Source organism: Anser anser (genome assembly GCF_964211835.1).
Source record: "Anser anser genome assembly, chromosome: 20".
Classification (NCBI taxonomy): Eukaryota; Metazoa; Chordata; class Aves; order Anseriformes; family Anatidae; genus Anser; species Anser anser.
Window position 1 is genome coordinate 8851919 of NC_139741.1, and position 17720 is coordinate 8869638.

At 45.9% G+C, this 17720-nt stretch overlaps 1 protein-coding gene across 7 annotated transcripts in view; it reads left to right on the forward strand.

Annotated features, from left to right (window-relative positions):
* Positions 1-17720, forward strand: part of CLIP2 (CAP-Gly domain containing linker protein 2) — an 81224-nt gene that overhangs the window by 57731 nt on the left and 5773 nt on the right. For 6 of the 7 annotated variants that reach the window (XM_083805815.1, XM_083805814.1, XM_083805816.1 and 3 more), the window contains exons 8-15: positions 666-726; positions 5003-5107; positions 6709-7653; positions 11302-11359; positions 12989-13072; positions 13485-13641; positions 14142-14301; positions 14894-15079. In XM_083805815.1, coding sequence (XP_083661941.1) covers positions 666-726; positions 5003-5107; positions 6709-7653; positions 11302-11359; positions 12989-13072; positions 13485-13641; positions 14142-14301; positions 14894-15079 — 1756 coding nt within the window. The remainder of the gene's footprint in view (positions 1-665; positions 727-5002; positions 5108-6708; positions 7654-11301; positions 11360-12988; positions 13073-13484; positions 13642-14141; positions 14302-14893; positions 15080-17720) is intronic. The other variant, XM_083805820.1, reaches the window with a different exon arrangement.

Below are 17720 nucleotides of genomic sequence, written 5' to 3' on the forward strand. Positions count from 1 at the left end.
AGTGAAGAGAACAAAGAGGGATGAGTTTAGCAGGAGATTGAATTACTTTGAACAGAAAATCCAATCAAGATACAGACTTTGCAAAAGACTCTGAGGCACTTTTGAGTTCGTGCGTGGGGTTTTATGCGTATTTATACGTGATTGACCTGTACAGCCTCTGAAGGTTTTTCTGCCAAGGTAGCTCACCATTTCCATGTTGTGGCAACATGAAGCATTGCTCACCCTCTGCCAAGAAGGCAGAGGCTCTGATTGCCCTGGAGTATTTTGTATGGACCATTTGCGTTTGGCACAGGAATTGCCCGGTGCTCTGCTGCGAGATAACAGGGTCTAAGTAAAACAGTGAAAACTGTGGCTTTACTATTTTCAGGATCCCGGTGTCAATAAACAGCAGTTGTGCTTGCTGAGAAATAGTACAGCAGGACCAGCGTGTCTGGGAGCATGTACCTTACAAAAAGGCAAATGCTTGCTATGCATAGGCTTGCTTAACTGTCTTGCTCCTTGTATCTTGACGTTTAGCTTCTGCAGAGCTGTTGATATATAAAGCTTGCATCATTTTTTCTCAGCTTTTTATTGTGCAGGGAAGGCCCATGTGCAATCGCTGCCTGTAGGTGGGATGCTAATCTGGGTGTCGCTGGTAACTTTGTCTCTCCCTTTCCCTTCCGCAGGAAAGTGGAGGACTTGCAGTTCCGCGTGGAGGAAGAATCCATAACGAAGGGGGATTTGGAGGTAAGCCCCCTCACCAAAACCTGAAGTTGCACGTGTGGCCTTACGTTAGTAATTTCTGCCACCTTTTGTTCAACTCTGAACAATACAGTTCCTTTAGTGACCTGCTGCAAACTCTGCGGTATAAATTGAAGATTGTTCTTTGGTATGTTGCCCAATCACTAGTAATGCCAGGAGATGCCTAGAATTAATCCCATCCAGCCAGCCTGGCTATGAATGTTGCCATGAGTTGCCAAGCAGTGTTAAAAACTGATTATCTGAATGCATTTTAACGTATGTTTTTCCACTGTAGAAGTGATTTGACAGCTCAGTCACTGTCCCTGCTGTGTCCTGGTAGAGGTTAATGGGCACGTGCAGTCTCTCAGGTGAGAGATGCTATTCCATTCGAGCCCAATGCCATGTATTGTATGACCTGTAGTATCCTCCTGTGGAGTCCTCTGCCCATGGGGTTTGACACTAGAATACCCTTCGGTTTGGAAAGGCTGGTGGTCTGAGCAGTGCTGCTGCAATGAGTGTTGTACAAACTGGAAGTTTGGTGTTAGGAGCTTGTCCTGCCTGAACATGAAACTTTTCAGTGCAAAGAAAGAAAAGGAAATATTTCTGTGAAGGCAAGGGTCTGCTCTAAGTGTGTAAATTGTGGGATTTCTCTTATCTTCAGCTAGAGTGCTAGGTTAGTAACAGCCAGAAAAATCAAAGGACCTGCATCAGTCATATCAATAACAGGCCAGGAAAAAGTGAAAACCAAGCAGTGGAGCATGTTGCTGTGGCTTTGACCCTCTTGGTTTAAACCTCTCCTCTTTATCCAGAAGAGAAAGCAGAGTAATGTGTTGGACAGGGTGTAAATCAGCAATGCACTGATAGCAGACCTTTGCTAAAGGACAAGTGCAGTTTCTGTCTAGTCAGTGAGTACCAAATCAGGTTTCTGTTGATTCCTGAGGTCTTCAGATGATCAGTTTCCCCCAGTGCTTTAGAGAAGGGTGATTGATCCATCAGTCACTTTGAAATAAGTGAATCATCCCTGTATAAGCTTTAGGTGTTTAAGACTAGTTGTGGAGTAATGGCAATGGAGCCAGGGTTAGCTAGCAGGTGTATATATGTATTTTTTAAGTACATGTTCTAGCGAGATGGTAAGCTGCTGTGGCATAAACGCTCCTGTGACTGCAGGTCCCAAACTGGGGATAGATCTGAATTTCAGTGGGTTTGGAAAGGAGCTGCTTTGCCATGAGGATGTGACCAAGCTTCTTGCAGGCTGACAAGGTTCAGTCCCAGCTTCCACCTTCTGCTCTGAGAAACAAATACCTTCTTGAGAAAGAGTCATGGAGCAGATTGGTTTTGGGGCAATCCACAGAACTGAGGGTTTCCCCAGGGGTCCAGCACCAGTGGCGTTGTAGGAGGGTTTGGCTGTGGTTAGTGTTTATATCCCGTACTGTCGGATTTGAATGCTCAGACTGGGTGATTGTCCCACTGGAGTTTAATTCTCACCTTCGTTGTTTATTGTGGAGACGGTTGGGATTTCCAGAAACAAGTAGATCACTTAGCAGATATCTCTGATTGGAAGGCAGGGTGTAAGTGCTCCTTCCTGTTGCAGTATGTTTCCTGGGAAATAGGTGTTCTGACATCCTTCTTGTAGTCACTACAAAGCCAGCAGCTGCCAGCACAGCTCCTCGCATCCTTAGTTAGAGATGAATTAACCACTGAAATACCAAAAGCAAAACCCAGTGACGGTTGTCTCCCCACTTAGGGTCTTGCAGCCCTCTTACACCAGGAGCCCCTCAGAGTACTGGGAGGTGAGTGGTTTGTCTTGCCCCAGTTTCTCACCAGAGGCTGTTCGTAGCGCCTCCGTGGAAGGCAATTAAAGGCCATACCAGGCATGATGGTAAGAAAATATTATCCGCTTCTCCATGGATCTAGGGTTTTCCTATAGGACAGTATCTTCTGTGACACTCAGATTAGATTTGGAATTCTTCAGCATTTGGAGATACGGATCCAGTACTTGGACCTTTGGAAAAGAGGAAGGAGCTGTGCATTTAGCCTTGAAATGTAGTCATGAACTCAACCCTCTTGGTCCTGGTTGGCAATGCTGATGCTGGAGTACCTTGGAAGGTGGAAAGCAGTGGCAGAAAGGGGGCTGGGGACAACATGACTTGTATGAAAGGCTTTTTATGGTAGAAGGCTTGTTATAGGAAACATTAATCTCGTCAAGGAACAGTCTCATGGAATCTGTGTGGTACTTTGCACACCAGTGGGAAATCTTCTTGCTCTCAGCCTCAAGTTAGTAACCCTAAAATTCAGATCCAAGCTTCCTCAAAGTGCAGGGAAACTTTGGATTTGCGAGTTAGCCCTACTGACTAGGAAAATCAATTTGCATAAAATACGAAATAACACAGGACTTCAATGCAAATCTTAAATAAAGCCATAGTTAAGGACTGTAAAACAGTTGATCTAATTTTCTTCCCTGATTTTTCTCCTCCTCTATTTTGATACATTTTTCCCGACTTGGAAAATAGCAGGATTGGTAGACACTGAGCAAGAATGCCAGGTGGAGCTGGGGTAGCTTGACTGGAAATTTGAGTGCCAATCTCAGGAATCTTAAAGTCTTTTGGGGAGAATCAGAGATTAGTTTTGTAATAGGTTGACATCTTCAGGTAGCTTATATCTGACTTGCTGCCACCAGTTAAGGTAATTTCAAAAGTATACATTGCTGAAGTTTCACTTAGGAATTCTGGGCAAGTGTAAATTGATGAAAATTCATTAGTGTTAACAGAATAATTATCCCTGTAAATAAAATCAAGCCTGGAGCTCCATCTTAGGATGCGGATCTTAAGCTGTGTAGAGAGTGGGAGAAGCCACTCAGTTCAAAATTAAATTTTCTTAATTTTCATGAATTAGGATGAATTCAATCAACTTTTCTGTGAGATTATCTGGGGTGTTTGATAATGTCTGGGCTCTTGAGACCAAATCTTTTTCTTCCTTTGGGGTTCAAATAGGCCACATAAAATGTGGAATAGTCTGACTATATCTGGTAGTTGATCTTTACCTTCTGTGAATGCATGTAAAGTTATATCTTTCGGGCCGTAAGAGAAACATGGGTTTTTACAAACTTCAGTTCCTATTATTTTTAGACAACTAGCTAAAACTTGGTTTAAAAAAAAAAAACCTAGAACTGGTTCCAGTAGCAAGAGCAGAAAGCAATTAATTTTATGGAAAATAAAAGGTAAAAAAAAATAGTTCTGATCAGAGTGGTTTGTTTTTTGGGGGGCGGAGATCTAGTTTAATTCAAAGGAATATATTGGTTTTGTAAGCTTAAAAAAATAAAAATGCAAAGGCTGGAGTTTGCATGCATTTTTCCCGTGTATTCCCCTCTTTTATTTATGGGAAATTTCACATGATATTACAGCGGTCACTGTGGATTCCTGAAGTTTGCCACCAACTACCACTATTTGGTACTTCTGCTTTAAAGGGAAAGAGTCCTGAAGCACTGCACTGAGTCAGTGCTCTGGGATTTGGGCAGGTTATATAAACTTGTGTGTGTAGCTCACTCATCTGTGTTTTGTTGTTTTTTATTTAAGTTGTCTTTTGTACAAGGCTGTTTGTTTAAAACCACTTTGAAATTCATAGCAGTCCTCTTCAAACCTGAAGCACTGATTTATATAGCAGTGTGGTATCTAAATTTTTTATTTACTTCCAGTGCAGCGTATCTTTGGTTTTAGCAACCTGCTGTGTACAGTATGACCTGCTTTTTTTCCGCCTAGTGCGGGGTTCAAGCTGTCTCCAGAGCAAAAAGAGGAGGGGAACTTGCAAGCCTTCTCAGTGTGCCTTGTGATTTTTCTCAAGGAGAATGGAGAATCCTTGCAAGGTCTTTGCAGGAGAATCCTTGCAAGGTCTTTGCATTCTCTTGCGTGGTGCAAGGGCCTTGTACTGGTGGTCCTCAGCGGTGGGAGCTTTGCTTTTTAGGAAGTATCTTCAGTACAGCATTGATGCAGGAAAACAGTGAAGCAGCTTGTTAATGCAGAGGGATGTTTTCCCTCCACAGATCCCACTTTCTTGTGAATAGCCTCTGTGAGTACCATGTAAAATCCCGTGGTGATCACTTTCTGTTTGGTTGGATTTCTCCTGCTTGTTTGGATCTTTATTCTCCTCCTGTTGTGAACTGCCTTTCCTTGTCCTGTACACTGAAGATGATGTTGCAGCCTTCTCTTTCCCTCTCCTCTCCTCTCTCTCTCCCCTCCCTCCCCTTTCCCATCTCCACTGTTCTTCTTTTTTCCCCATGTGTGACCAGACTCAGACGCAGTTGGAGCATGCCCGAATACGGGAGCTCGAGCAGAGCCTGCTGTTTGAGAAGGCACAGGCTGAAAAACTCCTCAGAGAATTAGAGGACACCAGGGTAATCCGCCCCCACTTGCCCTGCCTGCAGAGTGGCGCGCTTCTTCCCCGTGCTGATGCTCATGATGCCTTGCTTTGGGTTTCTTTTTTGGTTTGTGTTGTTGATGTTGATTGGTTTTGGCTTGAATTTAGGCTTCCCTGGTTTTTGTTTGGTTTGATTTTTATTTGCTCTCTCTCTCTCCTGGACGTGATAGCACTATATATATCCTAGCTTTGCTGCTTGTGGGGAGGATTCATTTCTCAGACTGAGTTTGCTTCTCTGCCCCATGCCACCATTTGACCCATGAGCTCTTCACAACTCATCATTCAATTAACATGCCGGAATAATACCTGCAACCCTGCACAATTCATTCTGCCTAGAGGCTCCCCGAGGCTGCGGCAGGAAATAACATTGCAATCAGCATTCCCTGTGCCCCCGCTCCAGCCGTGGGAGCTGCGATTTGAGGTGGAGGATAGCAGTGGTGAGTCCAGGTGGAGCAGCTCTGATCCTCAGCCACGCTGAGCCAGCAGCAGGATGTGCTGCCTGTATGAACTGTGTGCCCAGTCCTAAATGCAGCCCCATGTGGGGAAAAAAAGCTTTTTCATGCTGTTGTTGTGCGGTGTGGGAAGCAGCGAACTTGCTCCGGTGAGCCTGCTTCCCATGTAATGGATTTGTTAGAGTTGTGGAAAACGCAGATGTGGGGTTTTTCCAAAGGGCTAAATGGTTCGAATGCCCCTGTGCCCATCTAAAAGCAAAAACACCCAGCTTCCCGGGCTGGCGGTTAGCGGGGGAAATGGCGAATGAAATGGAATTGATCACTTGTGTTTTGACACTGGAAGATTCACTTGGTTTCTTGGTTTCTTGAGCCTTTTTCTAATATTTCACCCTGTCAAATCTCCTCTTCTATCTCTGCTCTTCCACAGCACGCTGAACTCCCTGTGACCAGCAGGTAGTTCAGCCCCGTTAGGCTGTGTTCAGACTGTCAGGCACCAACCCACAGACCTTGTGCTCAGTGTTAACCATGGCTAGATTTATTGTCTTGCATCCTCTAGCCTTCTGTGTCACTTTTTACTTTGCTAATAAACTCTAACAAGTACTCATCTGTAAAATACCTTCTCCTTTTTACACCAGGGTAAACAAATTACACTGCAGGTGTGGGGTCTGTAGGCTGAGGATTGCTGAGCACGAAAGGAAACACAATATGTTTAATGCTGGTTTCAATGCTTGTGATACTCCTGCATGTGCAGTCACATTTCCTCTGTGCATCATCTGGCAAGATGCCTGGTCTAGAAATATAATGGCCTTTCGGGACATTATTTTTCATAAACTGCTGTTGCTGCTCTCTAGCAAATTTCAAGGGTTATTTCAAAGGTATGTGTTTATCTCTTGAGAATAAGAGGTTCGTATTCGAAAAACAAATTGTAACTGGCACAAAGGCATAGCAGTTAGCTATAATTACCCTGGTGCAAAACTGTACTCAGATTGGAGGGCGCTGGGTTTTCTTTTTATTTGAACCTTGACTAATGTACTTTGGATTTACTTCCACTGAAGCACGTTTGCTAAAGGGAAGAGGGCAGCGATGAGAGGTGGGCACTGACTTTGTCTTCTCTGTCATGTTGCAGCTAACCACGGTAGCGGAGAAGTCCAGAATCCTGCAGCTGGAGGAGGAGCTGAGCCTCAGGCGCAGCGAGGTGGACGAGCTCCGGCAGTGCCTGAGGAGCTCTCACCAGGCAGAGGCTCCCGAGCATCACCTTGGCTTGCAGTCAGAGGCTCTTCGGTTACGTGATCAGCTGCTGTCTGCCAACAAGGAGCACCAGAAGGAGAGCAGCCAGCTAAAGGAGAAGTACGAGAAGACACTAAAGAAGTACCAGCAGGAGATGGAGAAGCTGAAAGCCGTCAATGAGAAGTATTCACAAGAAATCGTTGACCTAAAGCATAAGGTTCAGCAAGCCACTAACGAGAACATGGGGCTCATGGACAACTGGAAGTCCAAGCTGGACACGTTAGCTTCTGACCACCAGAAGTCTCTGGAGGACCTCAAAGCCACACTGAACACTGGCCCCGACACCCAGCACAAGGAGATCGTGGAACTGAAGGCAGTGGTGGAGAGTATAAAGATGGAGCACCAGCTTGAGCTGGAGAACCTGAAAGCAAAGCATGACATTGAGACAGCTGTTCATATAAAGGAGAAAGAGAGCCTCAAACTGAAGTTGCAGGAGGCTGTGGATGAAGTGGAAAAAAGCAACAGCAACTGGAAAATGCAACTGGAAACCAAAAGCAATCAGCACCTTCTTGAGCTCCAAGATATGAAGGACAAGTGTCGAGATGCGGAGCTGAGGGTGCATGAACTGGAGAAACTTCACAGTGAATACAAAGACCAGACACAAGCAATAGCTTTCTTGAAAGAGCAGATTTCTTTAGCTGAGAAGAAGATGTTGGACTATGAAACGCTACAGAAAACAGAAGCCCAGAGCAAACAGGAGATCCACAGACTGCAGGAAAAAGTGCTTGTCTTAGAGAACAAGCTGCAGTCCATGGAAGCCCTGCATCCTTCTCAGCATGCAAATGTATGCTTTTCGGGTCACTTTGCTTATTCGTTATCACTGTTAATAACACTTCCTAGGGGTAGTGCTCAGCTGCGGTCTTGTGCAACTCACTGAGGCTTCTGTGCCTCAGAGTATTTGGATGTTTTTAATTTCCATTGATAATGCTTTTTCTGCAGAGCATCTCCACGCTGAGGGTTTCTTCCCATTCTTGAAAGCCAGTACAGTGGCACGGGTAGAAAAGTGAGAGTCAAGAGAAGCAAGTGGGCCACATCTGGGTTTGAGGCCACATTAGTTCTGTGGCAGCAGAATAGGGCTGTCACAGTTTGGTAGAAGCAGACTCATTCTGAGCAAGCAGTGTTCTTAGCTGGAAAAGCATCATTTCTACGATAAGTCTGTCCTCCAAGGAGCTGCAGCAGCCTCGGTGCATTATCAAGCAAGGCCCTTTAGGGGTAGGTGGAGGACAGGGTGAAAGAAGAGGCATTGCCCATGCTGAGAGAGAATGCACGGCTTGCTCAGCGCGTGGAGCATGATTTGAGAGCCTCTGTTAGGGGGACTGAGCCGATGTGTTGGATGGAAGGTGTGTGCCAGCAGTGTGGCCTCACAGCATATTGAAGAGACAGGGAAAATGTTGCCTGTGAGGACTGTAGCGGAAATGCTGCTAGCAAGGGTCAGGGTGACACCAAGCCTGGAAAATAAAATTGAACGAGAGTCCTGAGCCTCCCAAGGAAGGCTAGAATAAAAGCAGTAGTAATATAAGGAGGTCAATTTCTTTTTTGTGACCTTTGTGTGGTTTTGAGTCTTTCTTTTGGCTGTTTGCCATGGGATGTGATCCTGGCTTTGTGGCATGGCAGAGGGACACGCGTTTGTTCATGGCTCTCTCACATCTTCTGCTCTAGAGTGAAGTGGGGAGATTGCCGCTCCCGGCTCCAGACTGGACCCCTCTTTGTGTTTGGCTTTTGCATGAGAAATGAGCTAAAAGACAAGTTGCAAGTTGGCTCTGTGGGGATGAGGAAAATGAAAACGAGCCATGAAATGCGCATGTTTTGAGAATATTCATTTGGTGTCTGTCCCTGGGGATACAATCTGTTCCGTGTCAAGGTGTCAATGAAGTGAACATAATGCCTGTGTTTAATTTTCCAACATGAGCAGTCCCAGTGAAACCAGTCGCACTGCGAGGCAGCAAAGTCAAGCCCACAAATTACTGTTGGCCAAGTCAGAGCTTCGTGCCTGCAAAGAGACGTGCTCAGCTGGCTGGGAGAGGAAAGCCTGAGGAGGGATCTACAGCATTAGTGGGGTTTCAGGGGTTGCTCAACATATTTCCTCTAGTAAAGAGAGTCATGAACAATGAGTACAGCTGTGGCCCTGGGAGAAGCGGGTTGTTATTACAAGACATCACATATTATAGCCAAGATTTAAACAAGAATGAATGTAAAAGAAGAAACTGGAGGCTTGTTCCAGAGCCATTTAAATAAATGAGAGGGCTCTGGGGGACTTTATTGGTGTTGGATTAGAACCAGGGAGTCTTGAAATAATTATTTTAAGTGTGTGTCAATTAAAATCAGGAAAACATGGGAAGAAATGCATGGGTGAGAACTTTTTGAGTGTCATAGGGTAAATTCTATTTTAAAAAGTCATAGCTAATTTAATGTGATTGTAGTATTAACTATCCAAATATTTTAAGCAAACAAATGTGTCTTGTGATTGAATGTGCCTTCTTTCCTTCAAGTGAGAGCCATAACTCTGTTTCCAAAGAGCTGTTAAATAACTTTCCATACCAGAAGTACATCAGGCAGGATATTTCTCCCCCCTTTGGGTGTGCTCCTGTTTCTGCTAAAGCCGTATCCTGCAGCACACGCAAGCTCCTGGGGCCTGACCTTGGGGCTTTCAGCAGCGGTGGCCGCAGCAGCTGCTGGATGGGAACCATGTGCTCAGGTCCCAAAGAAGGCTGCTGGCCCTGAAGAGGCTTCAAGTGCTGAATTTTAGCCTCTGCAATGGGAAGTTTGGGTTTTAATCGCTGCTGTCAGCTGTTAGAAGACACGGGCTGGTAGTTGCATGGTACCAAAATTGGACAGGTATCAAAATTTCTTGCTGATGGCTTACCTGAATCTATCTTTAGATGAAGCCTGGAATCTAGGAAATGGGTGTTAGGCCGTTGTGTGCAGCTGAACGGTGCTGTAAGGCAGAAACTGTTTGGTGCAGGGAGAAGTTACCCTGACGGGGGCAGAGGTAAAGTCTCCTGGGATGGGTCAGATCTCCCTTGGGCTGGGGATTGTGCAGTGGCCACCCTCTCTCCAGGGTGTTTGGGATTGCCATGGGATCTCCTAGCCGCTTGCACTGGCTCTGGAGAGATGTGGTGTAGGATTTTGTGGGAAAAGAAGAAGAAATGGGAAGGGATGCGAATGACAGGATCCCCACCTAGATGACAGCCTGTGCTTCTCGTGGGTGACCGTGCAGGACTGAAACCAACGTCCCTGAGAGCACACACACGTCTTATTGCTGTTGTGGCCTAGTCCCCGTGGAGCCTGGGCATAGTTTGATGCCATTTGTCTTGCTTTCTCATGGGACTGTTGCTTTAGAGCAGGAAGACAGGCAGTTTGTGCCCTTCCTGAGGTTTTCAACAATGCTGAGTGAACGCCTGCGGGGTTTTTATTGGCGTTATTAACGTTGCAGGCAGCCTGATTGTGTTGGCAGTCTTGTGGAGCTAAGCCTGTGTGCTTCATGCACAGGGTACCTGCGGGTAGCGCTGTGTTACTCCAAGATGTCCACCTAACGAAGTGTATTTGCACCTGATGAAAAGAAGGATCTCTTCCATGTTCAAGGCTCACTGAGATGACAGATAAGATGGACATCCTCAAGCATTGTTTTGAGTGGGGGAACTTGCAGCATTGGTGACAGTGGGATGTGTCACCAACTTAGGACAGTGTCACCAATGGGATTGGTGACAGAACAGTCGTCCTAAAGGGTGTGTTTTATGGAGAAGTGCCGGACTAGGAGACTAAAATACTGATATACCTGCATTGCTGGCTGAGTCGAGCTGTATTTGCAAGGCTGTGAGCTCTGCAGTCACACTTTTTATTACAGTATGAGCAAAAGAGGGTGGGGAAAAGACAGAATCCTCTATCTGGACCAGTATTTGCTTTTAATCAATATCATTCATTATCTATTAGTTATTATCAACATTTTATTGCTGTTCTTACAACTTTGTATGCAGTTAGATTCTTTAGAAGCCGAGGAAAACCTTGCCTGAAAGGCCTCAGGATGAATGCTGAGGAGCACTTGCAGCCTTTGTTTGGGCTGAATGTTGGCCATCGTTAGCCACAGGTGACTGGTCTGTATCAGAGCAGCTCTTCCATCGCTCTGAGCACGTGGAAGCTGGACCCAGAGCTCGGGGGGGAAGTCTGATCCCCTCTCCCTTTGGGGTGAATCACTGCTGTGCTCAGTCAGCTCTTGCTTGTGGGCACTCTCAAACAATAGCTGTTTACCTTCAGTAGTACCCAACTGTAGAAGCAGCTCCACAAAAGTCTTTGTTTCCCACTAAGAAGGATGTAAAACATCCTAACACAGATGCCAGGTAGACTTCTGCTTGGATGGGGCTTTGTGGCTCTTGGTTTTGCTTTGAATCCTCGGGTTAAGGGCTGTTCTATCTTTCATATTTTATATTTATTTCAGATGATTGAAACTAATGACATTTCAGAAGAAAAGATAAGGATGAAGCAGACTATGGAAGGTATGACACTGTTCTTTTTGTCATGGAGCACCCTGTCCTAGGGACCCTTTCTCTGACTTTCTGCTCTTGCAGGCACAGCTGTGTGAAAGGGGCTTAGGAAGTCATTTCATCTCCTATTTTGCTGCGTGGCATTTGTTGTCTGGCTCTTCTCTGCCCTCTAAACTGAGCAAACGTAGAGGTGGATGTTTGTTTTTGTTGCACACTCACCATATAGGTGGTGCAGGTTGGAGACAGATCTGGGGAAATGGGCACACTCCACCCCATCAGGGATTTTACAGCAGGTAAAATGCAGTCACTAAATGTAATTTGTATCTACCATTAGCAGTACTCTCCTAGAAACTTTTCTTTAAGCTTACTAAAGCTCACTATAAATCAAATCCATCCTTTGAATAAAGCCCAAAGCTTATGCACTAAGGAAAATTGTGTAACGTAGCTTTGAAATTGAATTGTGTTCAGCCTCCCTCACAAAGCTGTAACCCCTAATCCGAGCAACAGCAGGCCCGGCAAGGTTACAGCTGCATGGCCCCGGCAGTCTCTGGACCCTCGCTCTTGGGAGTGATGTGCTGCCACATTGCTGTGGGTGGCTTGGGTCTGGGGCTGTTTGGGGCTGATGCGAGGTGCTCCCAGGTCCTGTCTTCCCTTGTTCATTCCCAGGGGGCTCGTTTCCTTATTCCTTATTTCCTTAGGATTGCTTTTAGAAGAGAAGTCTTTCCAGCGTAGACCACAAAGGTGATCTTAAACCACTAACTTGTCACTTCTCTTTTCAAATGTGACTCGTGGTGTCATAGCTTTCTCTCAATTATGCACCTCTAAGGAGTCCATTCTCTGCACAGCCCTTTCTGAAGTCCCGCTAAGGATGTAGCAATCTAAACAGATTACTGTGACTCTCCCAGTAACTTATATTTTACCCAGTAGGAATTAGGTTAGTTTATGTTCCTCCGGTTTTGTGAATTCAGACGGGGGTGCTTACTCCTATTTCCATATGCTGCTAGTGCTTGCTATATATTAGTGTCTCACATCGCTGGTTTTGCAGGTACAGGACGATGTATATGTTGTACCAAATTGTATGCTGATTGACAAGGGATTGTGCCTCATGAGGGCAGAACATAACCAGGTCCATCAGCCACCACTCTTATAATGCCCGCTCAGTTCATGCTCATGTGGCCTCATGCTGAATGAACTACATACAGGATGTACTTTAAAAACAGACTTGAGCCTTAAAAGCATCATGCTTCAGATCTACAGCTCTTCAGTGTGGAAATACAGTTCCAGAATAAAAAAAAAAATAAGTCTTTTGAAACAGTGTCTGCCTTCCAGTGCAGTAGGTAACCCAAGGAAATGTGCTGAAAGGTTTTTTATTTTTTTTCCTGTGTTTTTTTATTAAAGTTTCATTCTTATTTATTTTTCCCCCATTGTGTTTTCTTTCTTAAACCTGTCCAATATGACCTCCTAGCTGTGTATCCTGCCTGCTAATGCCTGGATAGGGTGAGAGGCAGTGAGCAATGCCCTTGTCACACCTCCCGTCTGGCACTATGCTCCCTGACCCTAAACCCCATGCTCCATACCTTCCTGATTTGCACAGTGTTTTCCAGGCTTCTAATCTCCCTTTTTCTTTTCATTCGCTTAAAGACCTCCAAGACAAGCTGAGTAAACGAGACAAAGAGGTGTCATCGCTGGTGTCCCAGACTGAAACCCTAAGGGCCCAAGTAAGTGGTAAGTTCCCCTAATCCTGTGCCGGTGGGAACAAGGTGTTTCTCTGCTCATCCTTTGTACTTTTGTTAATAAGGGCCCGGGTGCTCAAAGAGGCAGGTGTAAGACATGACACTGCCTGCCTGTTAGTGGGCATCATTGCCAAGAATTTGTTCAGGGGTTTCAGTCCGTGAAGAGAACAAATCCAGCAGAAGACATTTGTATGAAGCGAGGAGGGGTTTGGGCTCACTGAATGTCAAAAGCTGAAAGAAATGGAGCTGGGTGTGTTGTCTGAGATCTCCCCTTAAGCAGGGCCAGATCCAGAGCTCACCAGGCCTGTGTTTCTAGAACTGGGAACTGGGGAAGGCAGAAAGTAGAAATGTGAGTAAAGAAATAAGCAACCTTTCTTCCTCCCTGTATCCTCTGCTTCTCTTAGCTTTGGAAAATAAGTGCAAAATTGCAGAAAAGAAGGCAGATTCAGTATTAAAAGAGAAGAAGAGGCTGGAAAGTGAGCTGGAAGCCTTGACCAAGAAAACACACGATGCTTCAGGGCAGCTGGTCCTGATTAGCCAGGAGCTGCTCAAGAAGGAAAGGTCAGTGTGTGGGCCTGAGGGACAGGAGCTGGTGACGGGGTGGGTGGGTGGTACGTGTGTTCAGAGTCCTGTAACTCACCCCCAAAAGAAATCTCCAGGTTGAACTGCTGAAATCCAGCCCCTAGTTTTCCTGTTCATGAGGGAATTTGGTTAAAAACAGCGGCAACTGATTGCTGGAGGGATTGCCCTTTCACTGCTCATCAGGAGCGGCAAGACGCAGCTCAGTGCCCATATGGGTGCTGAATATCATCATCTACCAGTCAGCTGAGCTGGCTGCTGCCCTGCTGTGAAACATGGGGCCTGTGGGGGTCTCAGGCTCTTCAAAGCTGGCACAAAGAGGGGGAGAGGAGATCTGGAGCCCCTGTAGAAGTGGGAGTTGGGATGGGTTTGCTGGTTTGCCTTTCCTGGGGTTTGTAGCAAAGGTGAGAGGGAGCCTGGCACTCCAGTGCCAGTGGTGTGCAGCCTCTGGAGATGTCTTCACCTCTTTCTGCTCCTTCCAGGAGCCTGAATGAGCTGAGAGCACTCTTACTGGAGGCAAACCGACACTCGCCGGGGCCAGAGCGGGACCTGAGCCGGGAGGTGCACAAAGCTGAGTGGCGGCTGAAGGAGCAGAAGCTCAAAGATGACATCAAAGGGCTGCGAGAGAAACTGGTCGTGCTGGTGAGAGCATCAAAACCAACCCCTCCTGGCTTTGGCCAGGGGTTTGGAGGGGTTCTGTGCTGTTCTGGGAGGATTTTAGCACTTCACCTTTACTCCAGGTTATGAGGCTTGCTGTCATTGCTAGTGAGCTTCTGATGGGAACTTCCATGACTCTCCCTGTGAGCTGTGGCCTGGCCTAGCAGCACCTTATTAAGCAATGAAATGTCCAGCTGTCCTCCACTGTTTCCCTGTTCCCACAGATTTTAGATCCATGGCTAAACAGGGCTAAAATCTTTGGCAGTAATTGAAAGCCAGTCAGTTTCCCCCATATTGCTTATTCCTAGATCAGAAGATGTGTAAAACAACATCCTCTAATTCCAGTGTACTTCAGTGGCCTCCAGTGGTTGAAACGTGAATAATTTGTTTGAACTCTGTTGGGAATAAATTTGAACTTCTGCTGGTTGCATTTGATATGATTGCCTTTAGAGTTGTGCTCTGACCCCATCTACTGTTGAAATCAAAACATGGTTATATTATTTACTGCAAATTTGTGATGTTTTGTTTCTGTGGCTATAGTTTTGTATCTAAAGCTTTTCTCTCATCGTTTTATAAGGACAAGGAAAAATCAGTAACGGATCAGAGGCGATACTCCCTGATCGACCCCTCCTCGGAGTCAGAAGTGATCCGGCTGCAGCACCGGCTGGTCAGCACAGAGGATGTGCTGCGCAACGCGCTGGAGCAGGGCCACCAGATGGAGAAGCTCATGGAAGCAATGAGGCTTTCCTCAGAGAAAACACAGGTAGAGCACTCATTTCCCAGGTCACTCAGCCCTTGGCAGTCATCTGTCCTGAGCAATCCCCTGGGATCCCTCCCTGTGCTGTGGGAGGTGATGCAGTCAGCTGGTTTTTTTTCCTTTTGGCTAGAAGCAGCCTGGCAAGATTTTCTTCTCTCAGATGTTGTTTAAAACTAACAAAAGCCTTGCTAGTTGGTAATTACAGATCCTTTTGTGCTCTGTAAGAATGGCTGCTGAAAGTGGTGTTTTGAGGAAGGTTGCAGTGTGAGTAACTGTTCTCTGTGTACAGTGATGTGGTGGCTGCATACCTCTGCACCACAGGCACAGATCTCATGAAGGATTTTGGGGAGAATTAAATTCACCCAGACAAGACTGCGTTTCCTTGCCCATGAACAATGGAAGAAAGTTTATATACAGGTTTTGCCATCTCTTTGAGAGAGAGGTAATGGTCTAGAGTACTCTTTGGGATGCGCTGTAGTTGTTTCCGAACAGCTGTCGGAAGAGAAAAATATTTCTTTTTTTGGATTTCAAAACAAAATAAATTGCAAGCCGTCATTAGGAAAATTTCTTAAGTGTCCTTATTCTTCCTATACTGTCCTTAACTTCCGTACTATAAGTGTTCTGAAGGACACTGTGAGTGTCCAGAACACTTACAGTACGGAAGTTAAGCATTTCTGCCATGTCTGTTCTTTGAGAGGATTGTCTTGCAGTCCTCAAGCACAAATTTTAGAGGTGACTCTGGGAACATGTTTTCCATTTCTTTTATGAGCTCCTGGAGTCATCTGTATCTGATCTAAGTTTGCTTCTGTACCATTAACGTTCCCGTTCAAGTCACTCTTCTCTTCCTGACTTACTCTAGTATCCCCTTGCTTCTTCTGAGAAAAGCAAAACTGCTTCTGTTGTTGTCTTGCATCCTTCTTTGTGAAAATGAAGGCTGCAAATAAACTGATTCTTCATGTTTGGCCTCTTCTATCTCGTACCTGTGGTGTCTAAGCCCTGACTGATTCCTCCTGTGAAGTGACCTGCCCCTCATGCCAAGCTTTTAGCTTCATGTCCTTTTTTTCTCTTCCAGTTGTATTTTCTCTTGTCTGCAATCAGGTCGTGGCCCTCAGAGGCCGGATACAGAGTGCTCCTCTGATACTTTCTCACTTAAATCCTGAACTGGAAAACTTCTTTCTTGTGCAGTAATGAGCTACAATTCGGGCAGACACCTTGGAATAGTACAGAACATGCCAGTAGACAAGGAGAGTGGGCAGAGTTTGTTTCACCCAGCACAGGTGGGAGTTGTGGGGGGTAACCCGGGGTATCATGTACCCTCCTCTCTCACCATCTTCCCTGCAGTTAGCAGGCTCTCCAAACAGCTGTTTGCGTGGAGGAGAGCACAAGGTAAAAGCTGCAGCCCTGAAAGCTCTGCTGTCTCAGCTGAGCATCAGACTGCTGCAGACGGTCTCTTTATATCCCGCGGCGCAGCAGCCGTCTGCCAGCACCAGACGGGACAGCTGTAGTCGTGATGACAAGTTTGTGGCAGTCCAAGGCATGCTATAATCCTGTCAGTACCCCAGAGTTACTTTAGCTTCTCCTGTAATTGCTATGTGTCAAATGAAAATGCATCGTGACAACCTCATCTGTTGTAAGCTATGGGAGGGGCGGGAGAAGTTGTTCTCTGTTTGCTTTAATGCCGAGTCCCTTGAGAACAGGAAATCCTCCTGTTCACATTCCTGTCTCCAGAGGTGGTGCAGGTGGTAATTATTTTTTCCCCAGCTGTAGAAAATAACTAATCTTAAATAAAGTGAATTGGAATGGACCTTATGAGGTCAGCTAATCTATCCCCGGTATTACTTTGATACTTTCATGCTGAAGAAATCCTGGAGATACAACAAGATAGTATTATGCTTTCAACTACAAACTGCGGTATCAAGAGACAGAGAGGGGATTACTAAGGGAAGTTAAGCTTCAAACTTCTATTGATGTCAGATTTTTAAAGTGTCTAAGTTACAAGGAAGTCTGGATCAAAGCTCTCTGGTTTCAGTATGATGTCTGTTCATCCTTTCCCCTATAAAGGGGAGTTGTTAACCAGGGGCTTTTGGGCTGAGCCTGGGGACATTGCTGGCCTAAAGAGATCGTGGCACAATGGTTTGGGAACTGATGTTTCTTCTCTAGAAGCCACATCTCTGCTCTAACCCATTCTGCACTACCTTCTGACCTCCTGTCTCCTCTCTGCCAGCAGCAGCTGTTGCCCAGGGATCTGGCTTGGCATTGCTCTCCCTTTGTCTGCAAAGCCTTCACAGCGTGCTCAAGGAGGAAATCTCTAATTACCACAAGCTGCTGCTGCTCTCCCTTTGCAGGCTTAGTCAGCCACTGCTCTGCAGCCCTTGATCTGCATGGCCGGCCTTGCTATTAGATGAGGAGGTGCAGGAGCTGAGGGAGCATAATGGCACTCTGTGTCTTCGTCTCATTGTCAGCTAATTGCTGCCTTGCTGCTTCTATGTCTGCAGCTGCAAAGTATTTGTCCTGTAATAGAGGAAGAGGCTCTTTCTGTTCTCCATGTCTTGGGAGACCCTGATCTTGCAGCTTTGCAGGAAATGACAAGGATTTGGCACTCAGACCTTTTTCTGAGAGAACTTGTAGTGATTGTGCAGGGAGCTTT